Source organism: Haplochromis burtoni, unplaced genomic scaffold (genome assembly GCF_018398535.1).
Source record: "Haplochromis burtoni strain Fernald_Lab_line unplaced genomic scaffold, NCSU_Asbu1 Contig_170, whole genome shotgun sequence".
In the NCBI taxonomy this organism is placed as follows: domain Eukaryota; kingdom Metazoa; phylum Chordata; class Actinopteri; order Cichliformes; family Cichlidae; genus Haplochromis; species Haplochromis burtoni.
Genome location: NW_024582531.1, coordinates 97,483 through 118,795, shown reverse-complemented (window position 1 = coordinate 118,795; position 21,313 = coordinate 97,483). Strand labels below are relative to the sequence as shown.

Below are 21,313 nucleotides of genomic sequence, written 5' to 3'. Positions count from 1 at the left end.
CCCAGTATGAAGTGGTTTAGTGGTGTTCTTCTCACAGGCATCTGTGTCACCTTCCCTGGAGCTGCTGGTTTAATCTTTTAAACTTGTAGGTCCTGAAACAATCTTTGCTTTCCAGTAAAATTCCTTTTGTGTCTCGTTTGTCCTGAAAAGTTTATCTGGCTGTGTTTCCTACTGACGTTGGAACTGTGACAGTTTCAGTATGGCTGTTGAGGACAGCGTGCATACTAGGGCTGCCACGACTAGTCACGATTAGTCGACTATCAAAATCGTCGACGACTGATTTAATAGTCGACGCGTCGTTTGAAGCTTTGTAAGATCACAAAAGATCTAATCTTTTGGGAGCTAGTAGTAGGATAAAGGAATAAGTAGCAGGATTTAAGAGTGTAATAACGGACTGAAACAGAAGATGGCAGCACTGCATGTACAAGGATGCCAGCTGCCGTTAAACCCCGAAGAAGAAGAAGTAGCTGTGTCCGGTATCATAGCTTTTTTCTATCGGAGCATTTTTTCTTTTTTTGCCGATGCCCGTGATGCCGCCCCGGGCAAACCGCCCGTGTCGCCGTATCTAAAACCGCTGCTGTTTCTGTGTTCTGTTGCTTCCTGCGTACTCCACTCTGTCATACTGTAGATTTGATTCATCGTTTACAGGTGAAGCTGTCATTAAAATCATTGAATGAGATCAATGAATCAGTGATCAGGATCCAGTGGATGGATACGATTCAGCCTGTGGTTGTGATGTAAATAAAAGTGACGTGAATAAATCTGTGATCTCTGATCAGTTTGTTTAAGGATCACATTTTCATACAGAGGGATTTATTTTGGCTTCACAGACGCTGAAGCTTCAAGCATGTCAGCAGGCTGGTGGTTATTATGGGATGGCATCCTGTCCTGCTGGGTGAGCAGAGTCTGTTCATTTTCATTACAGTCCAGGGTCATGGTGTGGGCGGAGCCTATCACAGGTCTCATAGGGTGAGAGATGGGTACACCTGTACAGGTTTCGATCCATCACAGAGCTCTCTGTAATTATTTAATAAGTGGATATAAAAGCTTGATTAACATTTTTACTGACTGTGCTTTATTTCATGTGCCTGAGTCAGACATTTGAACTTTATACAGCTTTAGGTTGTGTTTTAGTTTCAGCTGCTGAAAAAGAATCTTAGCTACAAAATAATTTTAATCATTCATAACACCATCTTCTTCCAACCTTTTAGATAAAATGATTTCACGGTTATTATTCTTGAGTGCTTGAAGTTCAACACCACTGAGGAAAACTACGCAGATGTTTACCGGAATGACCTCCCCAATCCTGACACGTTACCTGTGTGTTAACACATCTTGTGTTATGTTGAAGGAAAACTGAATCTCTCTCCGTAGACTCTAACACCTCAGAGTGATCTATCAGTGAGTCTGCAGATATGAACAAAAGCAGACTCGGAGCCTACCATATCGCCTCTTATCATCGCTTTAATGACGTTTCCATCTGCTATCTCACCTGCTGACACGTCTGAACCTTCACCGACACCCACAGCTGGACTCTGAACATCTGGCTGCCTAAAAAGAAGAAAACCATCCACACAAAGATTAGGAGCTGGAAAGTGATCGGGGTGAGTTTACTGCTCTGTGTGTAGCTGTTCAGTGTTGAATGTTCACGGATGAACCTCCTCAGGAGGAGAGTGAAGGAGTCGTCCTGCATCAGTATCTGTTCAGTTAGGTCCATATATATATGGACACTGACAAGTTTTGTGTTGTGACCTGTTTACTGAGTCATATTCCAGTTATAGTTATATAATAGACGTGGATATGATGGTTAGACTCTCAGCTTTCGATCGAGGGTAACCACGTTCAGACTGGGTGAAGGGTTTAGGAGTTTCAGCTCCTTAACGTGTGCAACCCTCTTCTTAAGTGGGCCAAAAGTAATTGGACAGTTGACTCAAAGGCTATTTCATGGACAGGTGTGGGGAATTTCTTCATTACATCCTTATCTGTGGCCAAGTCAGTCACCTGACCTTCACCCAACTGAGCATTTCAGTTGTTCGAGACTAAACTTTGGTCAAAAAGACCCACAAACACACAGGAGCTGAAAGCTGCTGCAGTAAAGGCCTGAGAGAGAGAAGGAAACCAGCATCTGGTGATGTCTGTGAGTTTAAGACCGTCAGCAAACCCAGCAGAGGGTTTTCAACAGCGTATTAGAAATGAACACTTCATTATCACTTATTGAATCTGTGTGGGAATGAAGGGATTGTGTTAAACATACTTTAGTTCCTCACATTTTAATCCAATCTTTTTGTCCAACCCACTGAGTTAAAGCTGAAGCTCTGCATCTGAGCTGTTTCGTTTAAAATGTATTGTGTTGATGCACAGAACCAAAAACAGTTGTCTGTGTCCAAATATTTATGGACCTGACTGTATTTAATCTGTATCAGGACCTTTATCCGTATCTGTATATGTGCCTGTACCTTTATCAGCATCAGTATTTGTACATGTATCAGTATCAGGGCTGAAAGGGTTAGGGCAAGTAATCAGGCTTTCTCTGGAGTGGGTGGAGGTGACGGTGCTGTGAGTCTGCATCGCCTCACTGAACAGAAATCTGACCTTCCACATGCTGTTCTGGTCATTAGAAGAAAAATATATTTTTAGTAAATGAAAGCTGACGATTCAATAAAATGAAGTGAGAGAGCGGCCGATTGTCCTTTGGTGGAAGAGAAAAGCTGTGGCCTGTGTTTCTGAACGAAGCCCAGAGGTCTGTCCATGACAGGAACGCTTCAGTCTGAGGCTCTCTGATGATGAAGAGCACCGCTCTGCTTCATGTTCACATCTGACTGAAGCTCGTTCAGAGCAGCAGCTCTCAGGTCAACCTCGCAGCCTTTTTCTCTCAGTGAGTAAAGATGCCGTCTGTCTGTGTCTGAAGTCTGGAGCCGTTTCAGACTTTCATGCTGAGGTTCGGCTCGAACAAGCAGGAGATTTCTGAGGTTTTCTCATGAATCAGTCTCTGCTGGTTTGTGGATTCAAACATCAAAGCAAGGCAGCAACATGAGTCCAGCTCAGAGAAGACTCAGTGAAAACAGCGACACCTACTGGACACTTACTGTGGACACATGTGATAATGCCGTTGCTGTTCTACTCTTCTCTCTCATTTTTAGTTCATGGACAACAAACCAGCTTATAGAACAAAACATATTAAGAAGGCTGCTGTGTTTATGGTGCTTACCACACGGGTCTCACAGATAAGACCTGAGACATCTTTCATCTGTGCTGGACTGAAGTGTGAGTGAATGCAGATCGATATGCTGATGGGAAATAAAGATGAATGAATGAAATGCAAAAACCTCCCTATGTGTAAAGATTTTTAATTTAAAACATTTTATGTAAAAATATATTTTTATATGGTTATATAATTATTCTTTATAAACGGCCTCCCCAGCCTTGGGGAATCGTTCATCACATGTGTGTATACGTGGTATTTGTTTGCCAGCATACAGCGCTTCACTACTGCTAAAGTTAGTGACTTTATAGGATGCAGAGCCTGGTCCTGACCGCAGGAGGCAGCAGTGTGCCGCAGAGCCCGTGAGGCTCCCGGAAATGAAGCCGCAGACGAGGGGCTGTGCCGTAAATGGAAAGTGAAAAACGTTGTTGCGCGGCTCTGTTTCATGGGGGTGACTGATATCAGGTGAGTTTTCAGACAGCTGGGAGGCTCGCAGGCAGGTGCGACTAACGCGCTGCTTCAGATGTTACTTGAAGGAATAAAGCGGGAAACGAGACGGGTTACGAGCAGTTAGCGTTAGCCTCCGTTAGCTCCCGTTTGCTCGGTGGAACAAATGCTCGGTGAGCTGTGACCGTCACAGGACAGGTGTACGGTTATTAATCCAGCAGGGAGCGAAGAACAGACAGGTGTTGACAACCCTGTCGGTGTGGGAATCCGCACACCTGCAGGAGGCTGACGGAGCAGCTACGCCTGTGCTGCGGTGGAGCAAACAGTTAGCCCCCGACCAGCTAGCAAACACTTTGCCCTGCGGATACACCTGCGCTTTAAATATGTACATGAGAACAAGTGAACCAGCCGGAACAAAACAGACCTCAATAACTGTGAAAGAAATAAAAAGCTGAACTACAGTGTAAAGTTATAAAATACCAATTAAATTCTAAAAGACCACAAAAGAAGCTCCTTTAAATCTAAAAGATCTGAGACTGAAAAAGAATAATAAGTCAAAATAAAGTAATTATATCACGAAATGGCTTGTTAAAAAATAAATAAAAATAAAGAAACAGTAAAATAATCAGGTTCCTGCAGGAAACTGGTGAGCAGGTGTTAGCAGGTCAGCATCTGCAGCTTCAGTCCATCACTGAAGCATCTCAGTGTTGGAGCCGGGACAGGTGACACTCCTAAAATTGGGCCTCTCTTTTTACCCACTAAGTCACCATGGTAACGGATGCTCAACACCTTACCTGGTCATAACCTGCACCTGGTCAGGAGGAGGTAATGTTCAGAGTTTCCTCCGATTCGTGAAGCTTTTTCCTGAGAGCAGTGAAAGAACCCCGGCTGTGAATCTCAGACTGAACTTGTGATCATCTGATCACGTGCTGTTGGAGGAAATGTCTAAATGTTGTTCTGTGTGATTCTGACCTGCTGCTGAGTAGGGCTGCACGATTTTGCATAAAATGAGAATCACGATTTTTTGGCTTAGAATTGAGATCACGATTCTCTCACGATTCTCTTTTCCAGTATAAATATTTATTGCACTTATTAACTGCACATCAACTTCGTAACAGTTGAGACTGAACATAAAAACAATAAATAAACATAAAAACAATAAATAAACATAAAAACAACAAATGTCTCACATTTTGTTGTTGCGTCTCCACCGTCGCTCGACGCTGCGTGTACAGAGCAGGTAGTGCAACAATAGAAAAATAGTTGCGGGACGGCACTGTGTAGCGTTTGTCTAGGGTGTTGATCATTTTCCTAAATCCCTCGTTTTGAACAGTGTTGATGGGAGCCATATCTTTGGTCAGGTGATAAGTGATAGCCTCCGTAATTTCTTTGAGTTCGACAGGTATAGGGAAGCGCTGTATGAGGTTCCCGTTATTGGTGTTTGGGTGGTTGACCGGGACGGATTTTCTCCTGTCACTTTCTCGTCATCCCTGACGTGCTCTCCGTTGTTTTTTCCTGCTAATTTTAGCATCACACCTTCTGTATCACGTGGTATAAGGCTCCGCCCTTGTCATTTGTTGAGCAGGAAGAGTGAGCGCTTGTTTTCATGCAGATTACGTCCCGGATCAAAATGCGGTACAATCGTCTTTAAATCGTTGTCATTTGGAAATGAGATCGCACATAAGTATGAATCGAGATCGCGATTTTCTAACGATTAATCGTGCAGCCCTACTGCTGAGTCTGTAAGCTGATGCGTGACAGTGAGCTAAACCCAGGTAGAAACATGGATCTGTTTCTCCCGTCTGTTTATTTTTCAAAACGTTCTTCTGCGATTAAAATGGAAAAAAAAAAACTTTCTGAATGACGACGTGTCCTCATATTTCTGACAGTTTGTAGCAGATGTGGTGAAAATCAATGTCCGTTGGTTCTGGTTGAATCTTCAGGTCCAGACGTCCTTCACCCACTGCAGGACGCTGTTAACGGCCTGTGTTTGTTTTAAAGGCGTCTTTCACAGAGTGTGAGCAGCTGCTGAGGGGGGGGCAGACTCGCCTGTCAGGACAACTGAAGAAGAAGAAGGCGGAGGAGGAGGATGGCCGGCTTTTTGGATAACTTCCGCTGGCCTGAGTGTGAATGCATCGACTGGGGCGAGAGGAGGAATGCCGTGGCCTCCATCGTGGCCGGAGTTCTGGTTAGTGTGAGGCAGAGAGGGGCGGAGTCTGTTCGAAATCTCAGATAAGATAAATGTTCGCCGCTGGGAGGTTGGTGAATGGTGAAGGTCTTATTGGAGCTGTAAATATTCCGCTTCACGCGATCTGTTTCCCGTTTGTCCCAGAACAATGCCATAATCTGTGTTTACCTCAAACATGACTGTTAATAATCCAGAAGTTTGCTGTGATAGTCTGATGTAAAAACCAGTCCAGCTAAGACACATCTGATCAATCAAAGCCTCATTCACACAAACACATTTTGCTTTGCTTTCTATCCAACATTCACACACATTCATCCATCGGAGAGCAGTGAGGTTTAGTATCTTTACAAGGATATTTGGTATGCAGACTGGAGCAGCCAGATGAGCTGAGCTGCAGCCACCCCATGATCTGTAAACACTCAGACATTAGTGACAGAACGGATGTCTGCTAAGGATGGACAGGAAGTAAAACCTTTAGAAACGTCATGTCTCGCTGTGCACGTTCTCTTCTTTTAGTTCTTCACCGGCTGGTGGATCATGATCGACGCCGCTGTGGCGTATCCAACCCAGGAGCAGATGAACCACGCCTTCCACACCTGTGGCGTCTTTTCCACCATCGCTTTCTTCATGTAAGTGTGAAACGTTGCTTTCATACCGTACATGCTTTCAGAGTTGTTAGACCATTGAGGCGCGGGCGGGTGGGGCAGAGTTATCCACATGAAAACACATGTAAGATTTGCTTGGGTTTGTTCATGTGCCTCACAGCCTCTTTACAAGCAGCTGCTTTATATGGTTTCCTCCTGCAGTGAAATGTAATTTCAGCTTAAACATCTCAGCGAGGCTTTGAAAGGACAAATTGTGACCTCTGATGATGCCTCATTACTTAGAACTCTTCTTTCACCAAAGAGGAACCAAAACCTTTCACGATGTGACAGGAGAGCAGCCAAACTGCAGAATCATTCAGTCTGTTGTTATTCTGACCTCGATGCTGTTAATGAGCTGAGCTGGTGTCAGACAGGTTTGACCTCAGACTCCGAGGAAGTTACAGACCTGCCAGATTTCACGGTGTGCTTGGAAACTGGTGCTGCAGTCAAATGTGAATCAACAAAGGTCAAAAACAAAGCAGAGACTCTGAAACATCATGTGATCACTTCCTGTTTATATCTGCAGTGTGAGCAGCATGAAGCGCTCAGACTCCTCTATGTGACTCTGTGTTCATTCTCAGGATTAATGCAGTTTCCAACGGCCAGGTGAGGGGGGACACGTACGGAGAAGGCTGTATGGGCCGGACAGGTGAGTGTTTGTCACCTGTCAGGGATCTGCTGTGGCGCTCAGAGGTGTGAGAAACACACACGTGACGCAGATGTTAAGAGTAAAGTGCAGAGCCTCAGCTGTCTGTAAAGAGACTAATATGTGGTGTAGCTCAGTGGGTGCACAGACCACATGCCGGCGTGGGTTAGGGTTACCCTAACCCTGTCTCTCTTCGCTGTATCTAGCCAATAAAAGCTAAAATGATATTTTAAAAAAACGTATATCTGACGGCGGTGTGAATCCTGCCCTTTGCACAGCCGTCAGGATGGACAAACACAGCAGACACAGCACTGCTCATATGTAATTGTACTGCATGTGTCTGCGATTGCAGGAGCTCGTCTCTGGCTCTTCATCGGCTTCATGATGATGTTCGGCTCGCTCATCGGCTCCATCTGGATCCTGTTTGGAGGCTACGTAGTGCCGAGTGAGTTTCTCCCCTCAGTCTGTCCTTGCTGGTCAAACATGCAAACCTGGAAATGATCAGAAGGCTGGAGGGAAAACCAGAAGTTATACCTTTAAGTTAGTAACAGCTCAGCCTGGACAAAGTCAGAGAGTATGTTATGGTTTGGAGCGCGAAGTCACTGCTGGCCTTTATCAGCTGCTTCATGGTGTATTCTTCTGCTCTGAATCACATGACCGTTTTGGAAACTTGGAGCTTTTTCCTGTGGTTTGGTCTCGTTTCACACAGAAAAAATCCACACGAACCGAAAGCAAACCTCAGTGAATCACTACAAACCACACAAGGTTAAAACTGCTCATTGTTCTCGTGACTGAGGCGCAGGTAGCACTCAGGGACAGCCCTCGGTTCATTTCACCTCCAGCGGGTGCAGTTTGTGGCCTCTCACACGTGACCACAGCAGGGTGTTTGAGGTTGCAGCGTAGACCTGGTAGTTGGTCGGATTTGATCCTGAAACGATGGATCAGGGAGTCTTATTTTAAATTCAGCTTTGCTCCTGCAGCAGGTCCATGCGCTGCAGTCTTCACCCTGCTGCGCTTGCTGTGTGAGCAGCAGAAGAAAAGCCTTGTGGTTATTACACTGTGGAGTCTAAAAATACAACAAATGATTTTAATCTGACTTCCTTAGACCTGCGCAGGGAGTCTGCTCTCTCTGAACATGCTCAGTCACAGTGAAACCTGATGTGACTGATAACATGTCGCTGTGTTCCCTCAGAGAAAGAAGTGGCTCCGGGGATGGCTGTGTTCTTTCAGAACGCCTTCATCTTTTTTAGGTGAGTGAAAAGCAGCAGCGCTGACACTGAAGCAGCTGAAACGGCGCACAGGCCTGTTGTAATTAACCAGCTTGGTGCCAAATATGTGCTTCCTGCAGCGCTGCGACACATTACATGAAACCTGTTGCATCTTATTTCCTGTAATGGGCGGGAACTCCTGCCGGGAAAGCCTGGCTCAGTTTAACCCATTCAGGCCCGTTTCTGTTCCACTAACTGATGCAGAAAGAAGAACTAAAGGCGGGTGGATGGATACGAGCGTGAAAAGAAGCTTTAACATCCACACAGACTGTAAATACCAGATTTCTCAGGGAGGGGGTTTCCAGCTCTAAATGAGTGTTTGTTTTCTAACCGGCTCCAGATTAATGATTGATTCACACCCTGTCGTGGTTGGAGTTTGTCTCAGTCCATCAGGACCATCATGTTTCACCTCCACCTGCCTTGTGCTCATGTTAGTTTAACCACAGCTGTGTAGCTTGTCGCTACCCGATCCGTACCGGAAACCCGATCGGTACCCCGCATGCGCAAATCTTACGTCACTTCCTCTCTTTGCCAACATTGCGACAGTCAATATATTTGAATGATACGGTTAGCGCCCAGTTAGCTCCTAGCATTTCTCAACAGCTCTTCCTCCTTTTCGACTACCGGGACATTTAAACAATGGATAATCCGTATACAAACAAATTCATGCTTTTCTCCTCAACAGAGAGCGTCCCCCGATTGAGCAACAGCGCCGTAAAATAAGAAGAATGGCGCCTAATTTTGCTACTTGTATTACTTTTGCTGTAACAAAACAAATTTCCCACCTGTGGGACTAATAAAGGTCATCTTATCTTATCTTAATTACAGAGTTAATAATACAGACTTTATAATGTGTCAGGCGAAGATTCATCAGCCACATGAAGTGTTTACTGACAACTGACAGTGATAGCGCACATCATCATCACTATTCCAATCAATCCTCTTCACAGACGAGCATAAACACACTCGACTATCACTACATCAGATTGAGGCCACGGTTGTAATGACGCTAATTCAGTTTACAATACGGTTCATTCGCTCGGTCAGCAGGTGGCGGTATCCTCGTACACTGGGGAGTAAACTGCCATTAAACGAACAGAAGAAGAAGAAAACATCTGCACATGCGCAGTACGGATCGGGGAGCCCTGATCCGTAACTATCTTTATTTTTGTCTACATTATATTGACATGTTTCATTATTGGAAACATTTTAAGAGATGCTTGTTATTCTTAACATCTTAACAGATACTCTGACCTGTAACTATCGTAAAACGCTTCGACTGGAAGTAGACACCTTTGGCGCATGCGGGGTACCGATCGGGTTTCCGGTAGTGACACAGCTATTACATGACAGAGAGCTTCATTAGCCTCCAAACATCACAGCACTGTGGAGCTGAGCTGTGAGTTTGGATCTGTCTGCTCAGTGTGTGACATCACTGTGACATCACTGTCTCCTCTCTCTGCAGCACTCTGATCTACAAGTTTGGCCGCACTGAAGATTTATGGGGTTAAGACGTCTCTACAGACAGACACACACACACACACACACACACACACACACACACACACGTGTATTTATATCCTTGTGGGGACATCTCATTGACATAATGCTTTCCCTAGCCGTTTACCCTAACCATCAAAAATGAACGCCTGACCCTAAACCAAATCATAACCTAGTTGAGTCTAAAAAATGCCCTCAAACTGGGGCCCGGTATTTTGGTCCCCATGAGGGCTGTTTGTCCCCACAAATATAGTATACTACCAAATGTTGGTCCCCATTAAGATGTTAATACCCGTGCGCGCACACACACACACACACACACACACACACACACACGGCCTTCAGATGTTTTGTATTCTGCTGTTTTAATCGAAGCTGTAAAAACAGTTTTAGTATTGTTGCTTTTTAAATGGAGACCAATCAGTGCTGCTGCACACACACACACACACACGTGTAAATATAGTTCTGTTATGTTTCACTTCTCTGTGTCAGTCTCAGTGTGTTTTGTAAAATGAGGGAATTCCTGCTGGCGGGCAGGACCGCCGGTCTTACTGTTAAAGTGTCACTCTGGGAGATTTCAGCCTCACTTCCTGTTGATTAAATGCTAAAGGTCACATGTTAGCCGTAAACAGCTGGATGTGAGACTCGCCTCTCGCTCTGACGAGAAGCCGTAAACAAATAGCCGAGCAACCGGCCCCGTCCTGCTGTGGTTGGATGTAGCACAGTCGAGCGGAGCGATGTGTAGCCGCCACAGGACGGATGCTAACCTGTTAGCCACAGGTGACACACACACGTTTCACCTCGTCCATCAGGTCACGCTCACTCTGGACCGTTTTAGATAAAAAAAATTTTTTTTACCTCAGACTGTACCTGATTGGTTTCCAGATTGTACTTCCTGTGACTCCTCCAAATTAAAAGTCTGTGATTGTTACATGTATTTTTAATGAAAATCTTCCAGGCTGACACTTCAAGGGGGCGGGGCTAATTTATAGCTGAAAGCACATTTGCTGTCTCGTCTCCGTCTGACACTGGATTATAAAAGGACGTTTTTTGTTCCTGAACTTCCTGTTTGTGACTACAATGTGTGTTGATGATTTTTCAGTATTAAAGTTTAAAATCTCGGCTGCTTCAGTCGTTCCTGAAACAATAAAAAGTGTTGTGGGCGTGGCTGTGAGCTGCTGCTTTGTTTGTTACTGTAACCTTTAACTTGCTGTTTACTGGAAGCAATGACTCAGCCTCACCAGTGACTCAGACATTTTATTAAGGTGAACTCCGCTTATTCAGAAGGACGGGGAGTTGACCTCTGCAGGGAGGAGGGGCTTCCTGTGTCTCCCCCCAAAAAAAAATTACATGAAAATTTCCCGTAGACAAACATTTACCCAACAGTGTTCATGTTACAGGCGCATGCGACACTTCCTATTTCACTGAAACAGGAAGTGTTGGCCACAACTGTCCTCTTACCGCAGCCAGTCAGATCCAGCAGTGAGCGTGTTATTCCCACCTGCCCAGGAACGCTCTCACCGACAGTTATTAATAAAGAAACTAACTCTCAGAGTTAAACAGGACTGTAGGAAGTTTGAGAAAGAGCACGCAGACGTGTTTGCAGTTCCTGTTTTTCTACTATTTTCTGTCATCGGAGGTTTGAAGCAGCGGCAGCGTGGAGAACATTCAGGGAGGCGTGGCCATTCAGAAACGATACTTGGTTAATGCTAGAGTGACCCGCTTCTCTGCTGCGATGGTTGTTAGCGCGCAGTGGTTAAAATTAGTGTCAGGAAGCTGCTCGCTGCGCTCCATCCTGGTTTTACTCCACCCACTGTCCTCATGGGAGTAGTTCACAAATGTTCTGAGATCAGGTGCTCACAGGTAAATAATCCAGATGGTGCACGGTTAGATCACCTGGAGCAGGTGAGCGACTCAGTCGCCTCTGCTGGTAAACTGAGTGGAGTCTCTGTGAGTGGGCGGAGCCTCTCCAAGAGTTCAGGAAGCAGCGGCGGGAGGGCTGAGTGCTGATCTGGGCTCGTAGTTACCGTGAGAGATCTGGAGGTCGTCATAGCGCTCTACGATGGGAGTAAATGGTCGGACTTCAAATTCCCCACGAAACAGATTCTGAAGGAGGAGAAGACACAGGAACCTCAGAGGCAGTGAAGACTAACGATGGGCGATTGGCTGAGCCTTTCACCGATTGTTTTTACAACAGTCATTTATCTGCCCATGAGTACGTCTGCTAATAATGTTGGTCGAAGCTCAGAGAAGCGGTTTTAACTCTTCCAGCTGCGAACAAATGCAGCGATTCGTTTACTCAAACACATAACAGAACAAAAGAACGGCAGCAGCCTGCTTAAAAACAAACAAATTATTCAAATAAAAAACACAATAGTGGGAAACACAGGACGGCTTTTTCCCCACTCTAACCGTGTCTGTCTCACACACTCGACCAAACAAGTACAAAATTAAACCCATCTAACTTTGGCTCTAACTTTGCTGGACTGACAGCTCTGTTAACACCATTGGACAGTTCAGCGACTCACCAGTCACCATGAAGAACCACGTTGGTCTTACACACTGATCGTGAAGCGAACACTTTCAAAATCAGCTCTTTTACTCGCTGACACGCTCTGAGTAGATACAGCGCCCACCAGTGTCTGTGTGGTGAGTGTGTGCAGCAGTATTGGTCTTACCGGCGGGATTTCATATTTATGTGGCTCCAGGCAGCGTTTGATTTTCTCAGTTTGGAAAAACCCGAGGTATCCCAATGTAAGAATGATGATGGCGAGGACCACGATGCCGACGAGCAGCCCCACGATCATCGGCGTCCTGTTCACGTGTTCTGAGAAAACAGACGCAGTGAGTTTACTGCTGCAGCTTTAAAACCTTCAGCTGATTCAAAAGCAGCGGAGTCGTTTACATCTGTGTCTCTGGTTGGAGTCGGAGCGCGTTAAAGGAACGTTACACCAAGAAGAGCAGCTTACCTGATGCAGGGATGACCTCACACTGGATGCAGCTGCGTGGTTCCACGAGGTCCCCGTGGACCGTATAGGCCACCTGAACACAGTACCGCTGCCCCTCCTCCAGGTCTTCAATGGTCCTGGAGTCTATGGTGTCTTCATACTTCTGATGAAGACAATGACACACACACACACACACACACACACAGTGTGAGTGAATTACACTGAAGTGTTTGCTTCTGCTCGTCTTGTCCTGTATTCAGATAAGATTGTGTTTCCCAGCTGAATTATCAGTCTTTTTATTTACTGTCAGAGCTCCACGGAAAGTAACCCAGCTGTGCAGCTTAACATTGATAAGAGCAGATGTTTATCCCTCCATGGACCCATGACCACATGCTGCTTCAGGGCTTCACTGCAGCTGCTGCCCGTTTGTGGCTCTCTGGCTTCCCTGAGCCTGGTTCTGCTGGAGGTTTCTTCCTGTTAAAAGGGAGTTTTTCCTTCCCACTGTCGCCTAAGTGCTGCTCATAGGGGGTCATATGATTGTTAGGTTTTTCTCTGTATCTGTGAAGTGCCTTGAGGCAACTTTTGTTGTGATTTGGCGCTATATAAATAAAATTGAATTGAATTGAAATTGAATTGAAAATTGAATTGAGTTTAGTCCTAAAAATGAAGGCGCAGGATTCATCTGGACACGAAACTGCTTCTCAGTCACTTTGAGTCTCTGAAAATGGGAACTGTGTAAAAATAGCTGTAATTCTGAAACAGTTTGTGCAGACTGTCTGTTGGTGCAGAGGCAAACTGTCCAAATATGCTTGGACCTGCCTGCACACACTGACCACTGACAGACACATGTGGCTGTATCAGCAAGCACACTGGCATGAATAATAATAATTTAAAAAAAAAAACTGCTCAAAGGAATTAAAAGAACACTAAAAACTACAGAGCCCAGCAAGGGACATTCTTCAACGCACATATTAAACAAATATGTAAGACTGCGTTCTTCCATTTGTGCAACATCTCTAAAGTTAGAAATATCCTGTCTCAGAGTGACGCTGAAAAACTAGTTCATGCATTTATTACTTCCAGGCTGGACGACTGTAATTCATTATTATCAGGAAGTCCTAAAAACTCCCTGAAAAGCCTTCAGCTAATCCAAAATGCTGCAGCAAGAGTCCTGACAGGGACTAGAAAGAGAGCAGATTTCTCCTGTTTTGGCTTCCTGTTAAATCCAGAACTCAAAATCCTGCTCCTCACATACAAGGTCTTAAATAATCAGGCCCCATCTTATCTTAATGACCTTGTAGTACCATATCACCCTATTAGAGCACGTCGCTCTCGCTCTGCAGGCCTACTTGTTGTTCCTCGAGTATTTAAAAGTAGAATGGGAGGCAGAGCCTTCAGTTTTCAGGCCCCTCTTCTGTGGAACCAGAATGAAGTCTGTTTGTGATTGTTTGGTCAAACACATTCACACTAATGTGCTGCCAGAAGTCATTTTGTAGCTCTGGCAGGACTCATCCTGCTCCTCTTTACACAAAGGAGCAGATACCACCCAACATCAGGTGAGCATAAACACCTGGAGGAATCACTCTGTGGTCTCACCTGCAGAGGACTCTCTCCCTCTCTGCCAAAGTAAATCCTGTGCTTGGCATTGTTGGCGTGTTCCTTCGCCAGCTCGTGGTCATCGTTAAGGAATACGGTGAGTGATCCAGGCCGGGTCAAAATGCTTAACGGAGGCGTGCAGACGTCACCTGGAAGAGCAGAGCGAGCGTCAGCGCAGCAGCAGCTCGTGGTTCACACTGTGGTCAGGATGGTTAACACCTCGAGTCTCACAGCTTCACCCACAGACAGCGCTGACACATATCTGAGGTTTCTCACCGTATCTGCTGCCGGCGTTAACACCCTCAGATCTCAGCCCCCGTCTCTCGGCCCGCACACGCAGCGTCACGCAGCTGTTCTCGGGCGAGTCGTTAGTGTCGCGCGGCCCAATCGCTGATATGTTGCAGGAATGGAAAGGCGTCTGGATGCAGGCTGGAAGAGCTTCCCATTTATCAGAGTTAAATCTGAGGATGAGGAACAGAAACGAGTCAGAGAAAACTTCTGCTCAGCGTTCTCTCTGCTGTGAAACCCAATCACTCGTTGCTTTGAAGCAGGAGCTTTGCTGACCTCTGACCTATTCCTAAACATTTTACCAGCCCACTGTGGATTAGAATCTGTGACAGTGACACTACACTCAGCCTGCTGCTCTCTGATGGCGGCTTTCATGTGAAACTGTGAGAACGATGGAGTAAATAAAATGTCATCAGCTGACCTCTTGCCACCAACGGCCGTGACGATATAAAAGGAAGCTCCACCTTAAAACAGAGCACCTTCCCTGGCTGTGAGGGCTCACCTGCGGTAATTCACAGTGTAGGTAACGTCCGGCTCCCCTGGAGTCCACGTCAGCTGACCCTTCTCCACCTGGACGTTCTGTGGAGGCGGCGGCGCCTGAGACGCGACTGCAAAGGTGAAGAAAGCAAACCAGAGAAATCCCTGCATAATCCAGATTATTGTTATTCATGTGATCACGGCCTCAGATGATTTATTAAAGAGACAGCAGGAACCATCGACGCCACGACGTCTGAGCTCAGAGGGACAAAGATTCAAAAACGAGGAATAACATCTGTCTGCTGCACACGGCACGTTTTTAAAAACTGAACAGATGTGAACCTGATGTTTGTGGTGACGTCATTTATTCACTTTCATGTCTGTTTTCTGATTGGACAGATCAGTTATTTATTGCCTGAGAGTGTCAGAGTCAAACGTGTTTACAGTGAACAGATGAATGAACGTTTATTGCATCAGTAATAATGAAGGTTAAACATGTTTACAGGCTGATTTAAACAAACACAGAAGTGATGATTATAACCTGAAATAAACTCTTTGAAAGCTTCACAGATCCTTTCCTGTCATGTCAGGAGCTTTGGACATTTATAGCCCACTTCCATGTTTCACAGGAACCTTTAACCCTCCAGCAGCTGCGACTGTTTCACCTTTTTAACCTGAAACAGTCGCAGCAAACAGAAAAAGGACATTTTCTCATGTTAGACGCGCTGAACCGAACATTTCCTGGTCTGAGCTCAACGAGTTCCGTATTTTATCCGGATGATCAGTTTTAAGATAACCTCTGACATTTGAACCTGAATGTGACGGCCACGCTAAATCCACAGGTGAAACCCAGCTGGCAGGTAACAGCAGCCTTTCGTGTTCAGCTGGAAACACCTGACGTCGATTACAACAAAACAGCTTGAATGAGTCATTAATAACTGAAGACATTAGAAAATGACATTTTAACATCGGTTATTTTAAAGTTCAGTCTGACTCCGGAGCGAAAACGTGATTCAAACACAAAATCTCTGTCTGTCGCGCACACGCACAGAATATTGCTTCATCCGTGGTTAGCCTGCGGGGCTACAGGCCGTTGTTAGCCGGTAGCTCGGCAGGTATTGTCCGGCGGCGGCGGCTCCTTACCCCAGGAGACGGCGTGGAGGCAGAGCAGGATCAGCAGCATGGTGTCGGCCTCATTCCTCGGTCTGTGGCCGGTGTCTGAACGTGCTGGCTGGAGCTGAAGAATCGAAACACACACCGACGCACTTCCTCGTCCTGGATAATCTGGACGTCTCCGTCCCAGACTGCTTCTGTCTTGGGGGATTTCCGGTTCCGCCTCTTAAAGCTGTACGTGACAAACGATAACAAAACACCAACAACTGCTCCACACGGTGTTTGATCACCGCTCACAGCCGCTGGGACAGACTGTGTTTACCAGCAGAGCTCAGAATCAGCTCAGCCCCACCTCACCTGTGCAGCCAGGTGAGTTACGCTGCCCTCCCACCTGAGGGTCCCGGGCCCTGCACGTCGAAGCTCAGCAACGCCCGTGTGTGGACTCGCCCTCACACCAGCTCACACGGGGCTGAGTATCGACCGACCGGGGATTCCCCCGCGCGTTCACGCGAGGGTGACGTCAGCAGCATGTGATCGATCACAGGAAACGAGAGTTAAATCTTCCAAATAAATAAATCAATGAACCGTTTATTTTATGATTTTCTGTGCTGTGTTCAAGGAAAACGAAATGCATTCTAACACAGAGAGTTGCACTTTGGTAACTGTGTACAGTGCACTGGAAAGTTTGTTTTATTTTATGTCATTATATTACAGGTTTGGTTTTAGTTTTTAATATATTAAAGATATAATCAGTCATTTTTCAAGTTATTTAATCAAAAAAAGAATGTTGTACTCAGAAACTTACATGTTAGTCTGTAATTTCATCTTCCAGCAAACTGATAAGTTTAGAGTTAACTTCTTAAAATAGAAACGGGCACCAGTTTGTGGAGGCTGTCATGCTGAACACAGCGGCAAAGATATCTGGATACTGCACCCTGCCGCTCAGCCTTATCACATTTTAGGCTGGAGTACGCCAAAGGCAGAGGACAAGAGCAACTGTAGATGTTTGCATACTGTGGACGGACAGCTAGATTCATACCTGCATCATACCTGTTTGATCATCTGAGAAGGGGAAGCCTTCACCAAAGAAACCAGAATATGAACGAAAGGGACTACGCCACCGGCACCTTAATCAAATCCCACCCTCTTCCTCCTCAAGCTGAAGTCTCTAACACGTGGAAATGTGCATAAACGTGCTCATTTACTCCTGATATTGTGACTATTATCAGCAGATCGGACGTGACCCCGCTGTTTCCAGACAGCTGACAACAATAACAGCTGGTTAAAAGTTAACAATTTACCAACTAATGTCAGGCTATACTTTCCCCTGATAAACAGTTTGGTTACATTTTCATTAAGGCCATTTCTCAATTCACGAGTACTCGAGTCCGTACTCGCGTTGTCGGCAACACGGCGCGATTTCTGTACACCAGCGTACTTGATGACACCACAGCTCTGGAGTTTGATTTAACTGTGATTAATATCTGCAATGGAAATTACACATGACATGAAAAAAATTATACATGATGTAGTAGATTTTTTAACGAAAAAAAGATAATTAAAAAATTATCTTAAGCACTTTGGTAAAATGCACTACACGTCGCTTACATATCATCTGTTTGATAATGCCTAATAAGCTTCATACAGTTAAGCACAATCACTAAATGAACGATACACAAGCTTAATCTCTCTATTAATAAAAATAGTACACATGTATGCCTGATTAAAAATTATAACAGGTGAGATGTTATAACGCTTTTATTTTTATTTTAGTAAACATTTAAAAATTACAACTGACAGCTGCTGGGTTTGGAAGAGAACTGAACAAATACTTAAAATCTAATCTGATCACTTTTGGAGCCTTCAGGATCTCCACGTATTAACCTGCTGTTTTTGTTCCCGGTGAAAATGTTTCCTCCTGAATTGAAATATTTTTAATGTCAGATTTAATTCAGAGTCAGCTAATTTCAGCCGGCTCTAGTGAGCCTCGAGCTCCCTGCTAGCTATTGAGCGGGTGGGTAACAGACGTCTCCGAAAACATCAGAGCACTTTTGCAAATATGCGATATCTTGATAAACCCAGCAGATCTTTGAAGTTTACACAGATTCTCGCCTGAAAACATGTTATATATTCTGGGATATAGTGGACCACGAAGGACACACCCGACCCATCCTTCAAATCTGCGGAAAAGGAGGATCCATGTGTGGGTGTCACTACCCGATCTGTACTGGAAACCTGATCGGTACCACGCATGCTCAAATCTTACATCACGTCCTCTCTTTGCCAACATTGCGACAGTTAATGTATTTGAATGACACTGGCTGCGTCCAAATTCATGGGCTGCATCCTCCTGAGGACCCGGCCTTCGCGGTCTACGTGGGCCGGGTCCTCAGAAGGTCGGGTAGGCTGGAAGTAAACGGCTGTGGAATTGGACGGTCTAGCCTTCTGAGTAGCGTCGCCGCTGTCTCGGTGGAGTTTAATAAACTCGGCCGTCTGCTCCTTGCTATCTAAAATATATCAGGACACTGGCGTAAATTCTCGACTGTCTCACACTTCTGTTTAATCAGTTTTCTGTTTAACGTTTATTCAGCTGTGTGAAAACCAAGGAGGAACCCACCCGGGGGATTAATAAAGTTTTATTTTATCTAATCTAATAACTTTAATTTCAGCCAAACCGATTTACTCACGAACAAATAAAACACTGAAAAAGCCAAACAATAGCATTTTTAGGTTGTCTAAGTGACTTATATATTACTTTTAACCCAAGTAGCAAAAGTCCGCGGTGATCTGAAAATGATGTGCCGGGAGTTGTGCCGTTCTCGGCGGCTTCAGTGACCCCAAGCTCTCGGCTAGCTGTCGAGCTGGTGGGTAACAGACGTCTCCAAAAACGTCGAAGCACTTTTGCAAATATGCGATATCTTGATAAACTGAGCAGATATTTGAAGTTTACACACGCACATTTAAAAATATGTTAAAAGTTTATTTTGTGACCCAGAAAGATTAGTAAGAGTAATTTTAAAACTTAGTAGCGGCCGCCATTGCCGGAAACTTGAGTTTGGCTGGTTTGAATTCTGGGATATGGTAGGCCACGAAGGACACACCCGACCCATCCTTCAAATTCGGGGAAAAGGAGGACGCATTTGTCGGCCGCATTCGGAGGAGTCTACAAATTTGGACAGCCTTCGGTGCGTCGCTGTGACGTAATCGGTCTACAAATGCTGCCTCAGGAGGAAGCAGCCCATGAATTTGGACACAGCTACTGTCACTACCCGATCCGTACCGGAAACACGATCCGTACCCCGCATGCGCAAATCTTACGTCACTTCCTCTATTTGCCAACATTGCGACATTCAATATATTTGAATGATACGGTTAGCGCCCAGTTAGCTCCTAGCATTTCTCAACAGCTCTGCCTCCTTTTCGACTGCCCGGGACATTTAAACAGTGGATAATCCGTATACAAACAAATTCATGCTTTTCTCCTCAACAGAGAGCGTCCCCCGACTGAACAACAGCACCGTAAAATAAGAAGAATGGCGCCTAATTACAGAGTTAATAATGCAGACTTTGTAATATCTCACGTGAAGATTCATCAGCCAGATTAAGTGTTTACTGACAATTGACAGTGATAGCGCACATCATCATCACTATTCCAACAATCCTCTCCTCACAGACGAGCATAAACACACTCGACTATCGCTAAATCAGATTGAGGCCACGGTTGTAATGACGCTAATTCAGTTTACAATACGGTTCATTCGCTCGGTCAGCAGGTGGCGGTATCCTCGTACACTGGGGAGTAAACTGCCATTAAACGAACAGAAGAAGAAGAAAACATCTGCACATGCGCAGTACGGATCAGGGAGTCCTGATCCGTAACTATCTTTTTATTTTTCGTTTTTGTCTACATTATATTCTTCATTATTGCAAACATTTTAAGATATACGTATTATCCTTAACATCTTAACAGATACTCTGACCTGTAACTATCGTAAAATGCTTCAACCGGAAGTAGACACCGTTCGCACATGCATGGTATGGATCGGGTATCTGGTATGGATCCGGTAGTGACAGACACAATGACTGTAGAAAACATGGACGATGCGACAGCTCCCAAAAAATGAAGCCAAAAACGTAAACATCTCTATCGCCCCCTGGTGTCTGGCTGCAGTATAGGTCATAAATCCTGCCTCCTCAGATAATTTTTTTCCCAAAGATTCTGTCTTTTGTTTTCAATAGTTCTCATCACGCTGATTTATGTCCAAGGGGTCTCCTTTCCCATAAGTTTGATTCTAACTCCTACCGCGGTGATGTTAAATTGGGGTGTAACGCTATCATAGCTTTGACTGACAGCTGCAGTCACGGAGAAACTTGCGTATCTCTGTTCAGGAATAGCAGATAGAGCATAGGCTCTGAGAGGAGGGCCAGCGTTTACAATACGAAAACACGATCGTTTTAACCTGACAGCCTGAGGTGTTCTTCAGTAAACTGAACTACCCGACAGAAAGACCCGAGGCCCTGCTGCACTTTTTCGGTACCTCTGTATACAAACAAATTCATGCTTTTATCCTCAACGGAGCGCTTCCCCCGATTGAATAACAGCGCTGTAAAATAAGATAGAGCGTATTACAGACTTATTAATACAGGGGCAAAACAATGGCATGAGTGCTGCTGGTTGACTGAGGAGGAATAAAGTAGTCGTGGTAAGCCAATCACATGACCACTTCAAGATGACAAAGCAACAAGGTGATATATACCGTTTTTTAAATTGTGCTGATAGGCCAGTATAACCAGAGTCATGATAAACAAGATATACGCAGCATTTTTTCCTCAATAGTTTCTTCACGTTTACTGTCTAAGGACAGCAGCGAGACCTCTCTGCTTATGAGCAAAAAAACCACAACAAAAACAGCCCTTTGGTGTTGGTGGAAAAATGCACCATGTCGACCAATCAAAAAATGATATGGCAACATGACATTTGGTTGTTTAGGAAGAG

At 45.1% G+C, this 21,313-nt stretch overlaps 2 protein-coding genes and 1 long non-coding RNA gene across 3 annotated transcripts; 1 reads left to right on the top strand and 2 right to left on the bottom strand.

Moving 5' to 3' along the window:
• Positions 1-9: 9 nt before the first annotated feature.
• Positions 10-4,730, bottom strand: LOC102297827. Its single transcript, XR_316519.3, has 3 exons — positions 4,444-4,730; positions 1,493-1,551; positions 10-1,017 (listed from the first exon to the last, which is right to left on the bottom strand). It is a non-coding gene; the product is annotated as an uncharacterized LOC102297827 (long non-coding RNA).
• Positions 3,540-11,069, top strand: LOC102297522 (transmembrane protein 50B). The gene is made up of 7 exons (XM_005933619.3): positions 3,540-3,667; positions 5,651-5,837; positions 6,354-6,466; positions 7,063-7,130; positions 7,480-7,572; positions 8,320-8,377; positions 9,861-11,069. Exons 2-7 carry the CDS (start codon positions 5,739-5,741, stop codon positions 9,904-9,906), a joined length of 477 nt encoding a protein of 158 aa, XP_005933681.1. The 5' UTR covers positions 3,540-3,667; positions 5,651-5,738; the 3' UTR covers positions 9,907-11,069.
• Positions 11,070-11,581: 512 nt separating this feature from the next.
• Positions 11,582-16,519, bottom strand: ifngr2-1 (interferon gamma receptor 2-1). Its single transcript, NM_001361109.1, has 7 exons — positions 16,348-16,519; positions 15,230-15,335; positions 14,716-14,900; positions 14,440-14,588; positions 12,865-13,006; positions 12,574-12,722; positions 11,582-12,001 (listed from the first exon to the last, which is right to left on the bottom strand). The coding sequence occupies exons 1-7, from the start codon at positions 16,385-16,387 to the stop codon at positions 11,873-11,875; spliced, it is 900 nt and encodes a 299-aa protein (NP_001348038.1). The 5' UTR covers positions 16,388-16,519; the 3' UTR covers positions 11,582-11,872.
• Positions 16,520-21,313: the final 4,794 nt, after the last annotated feature.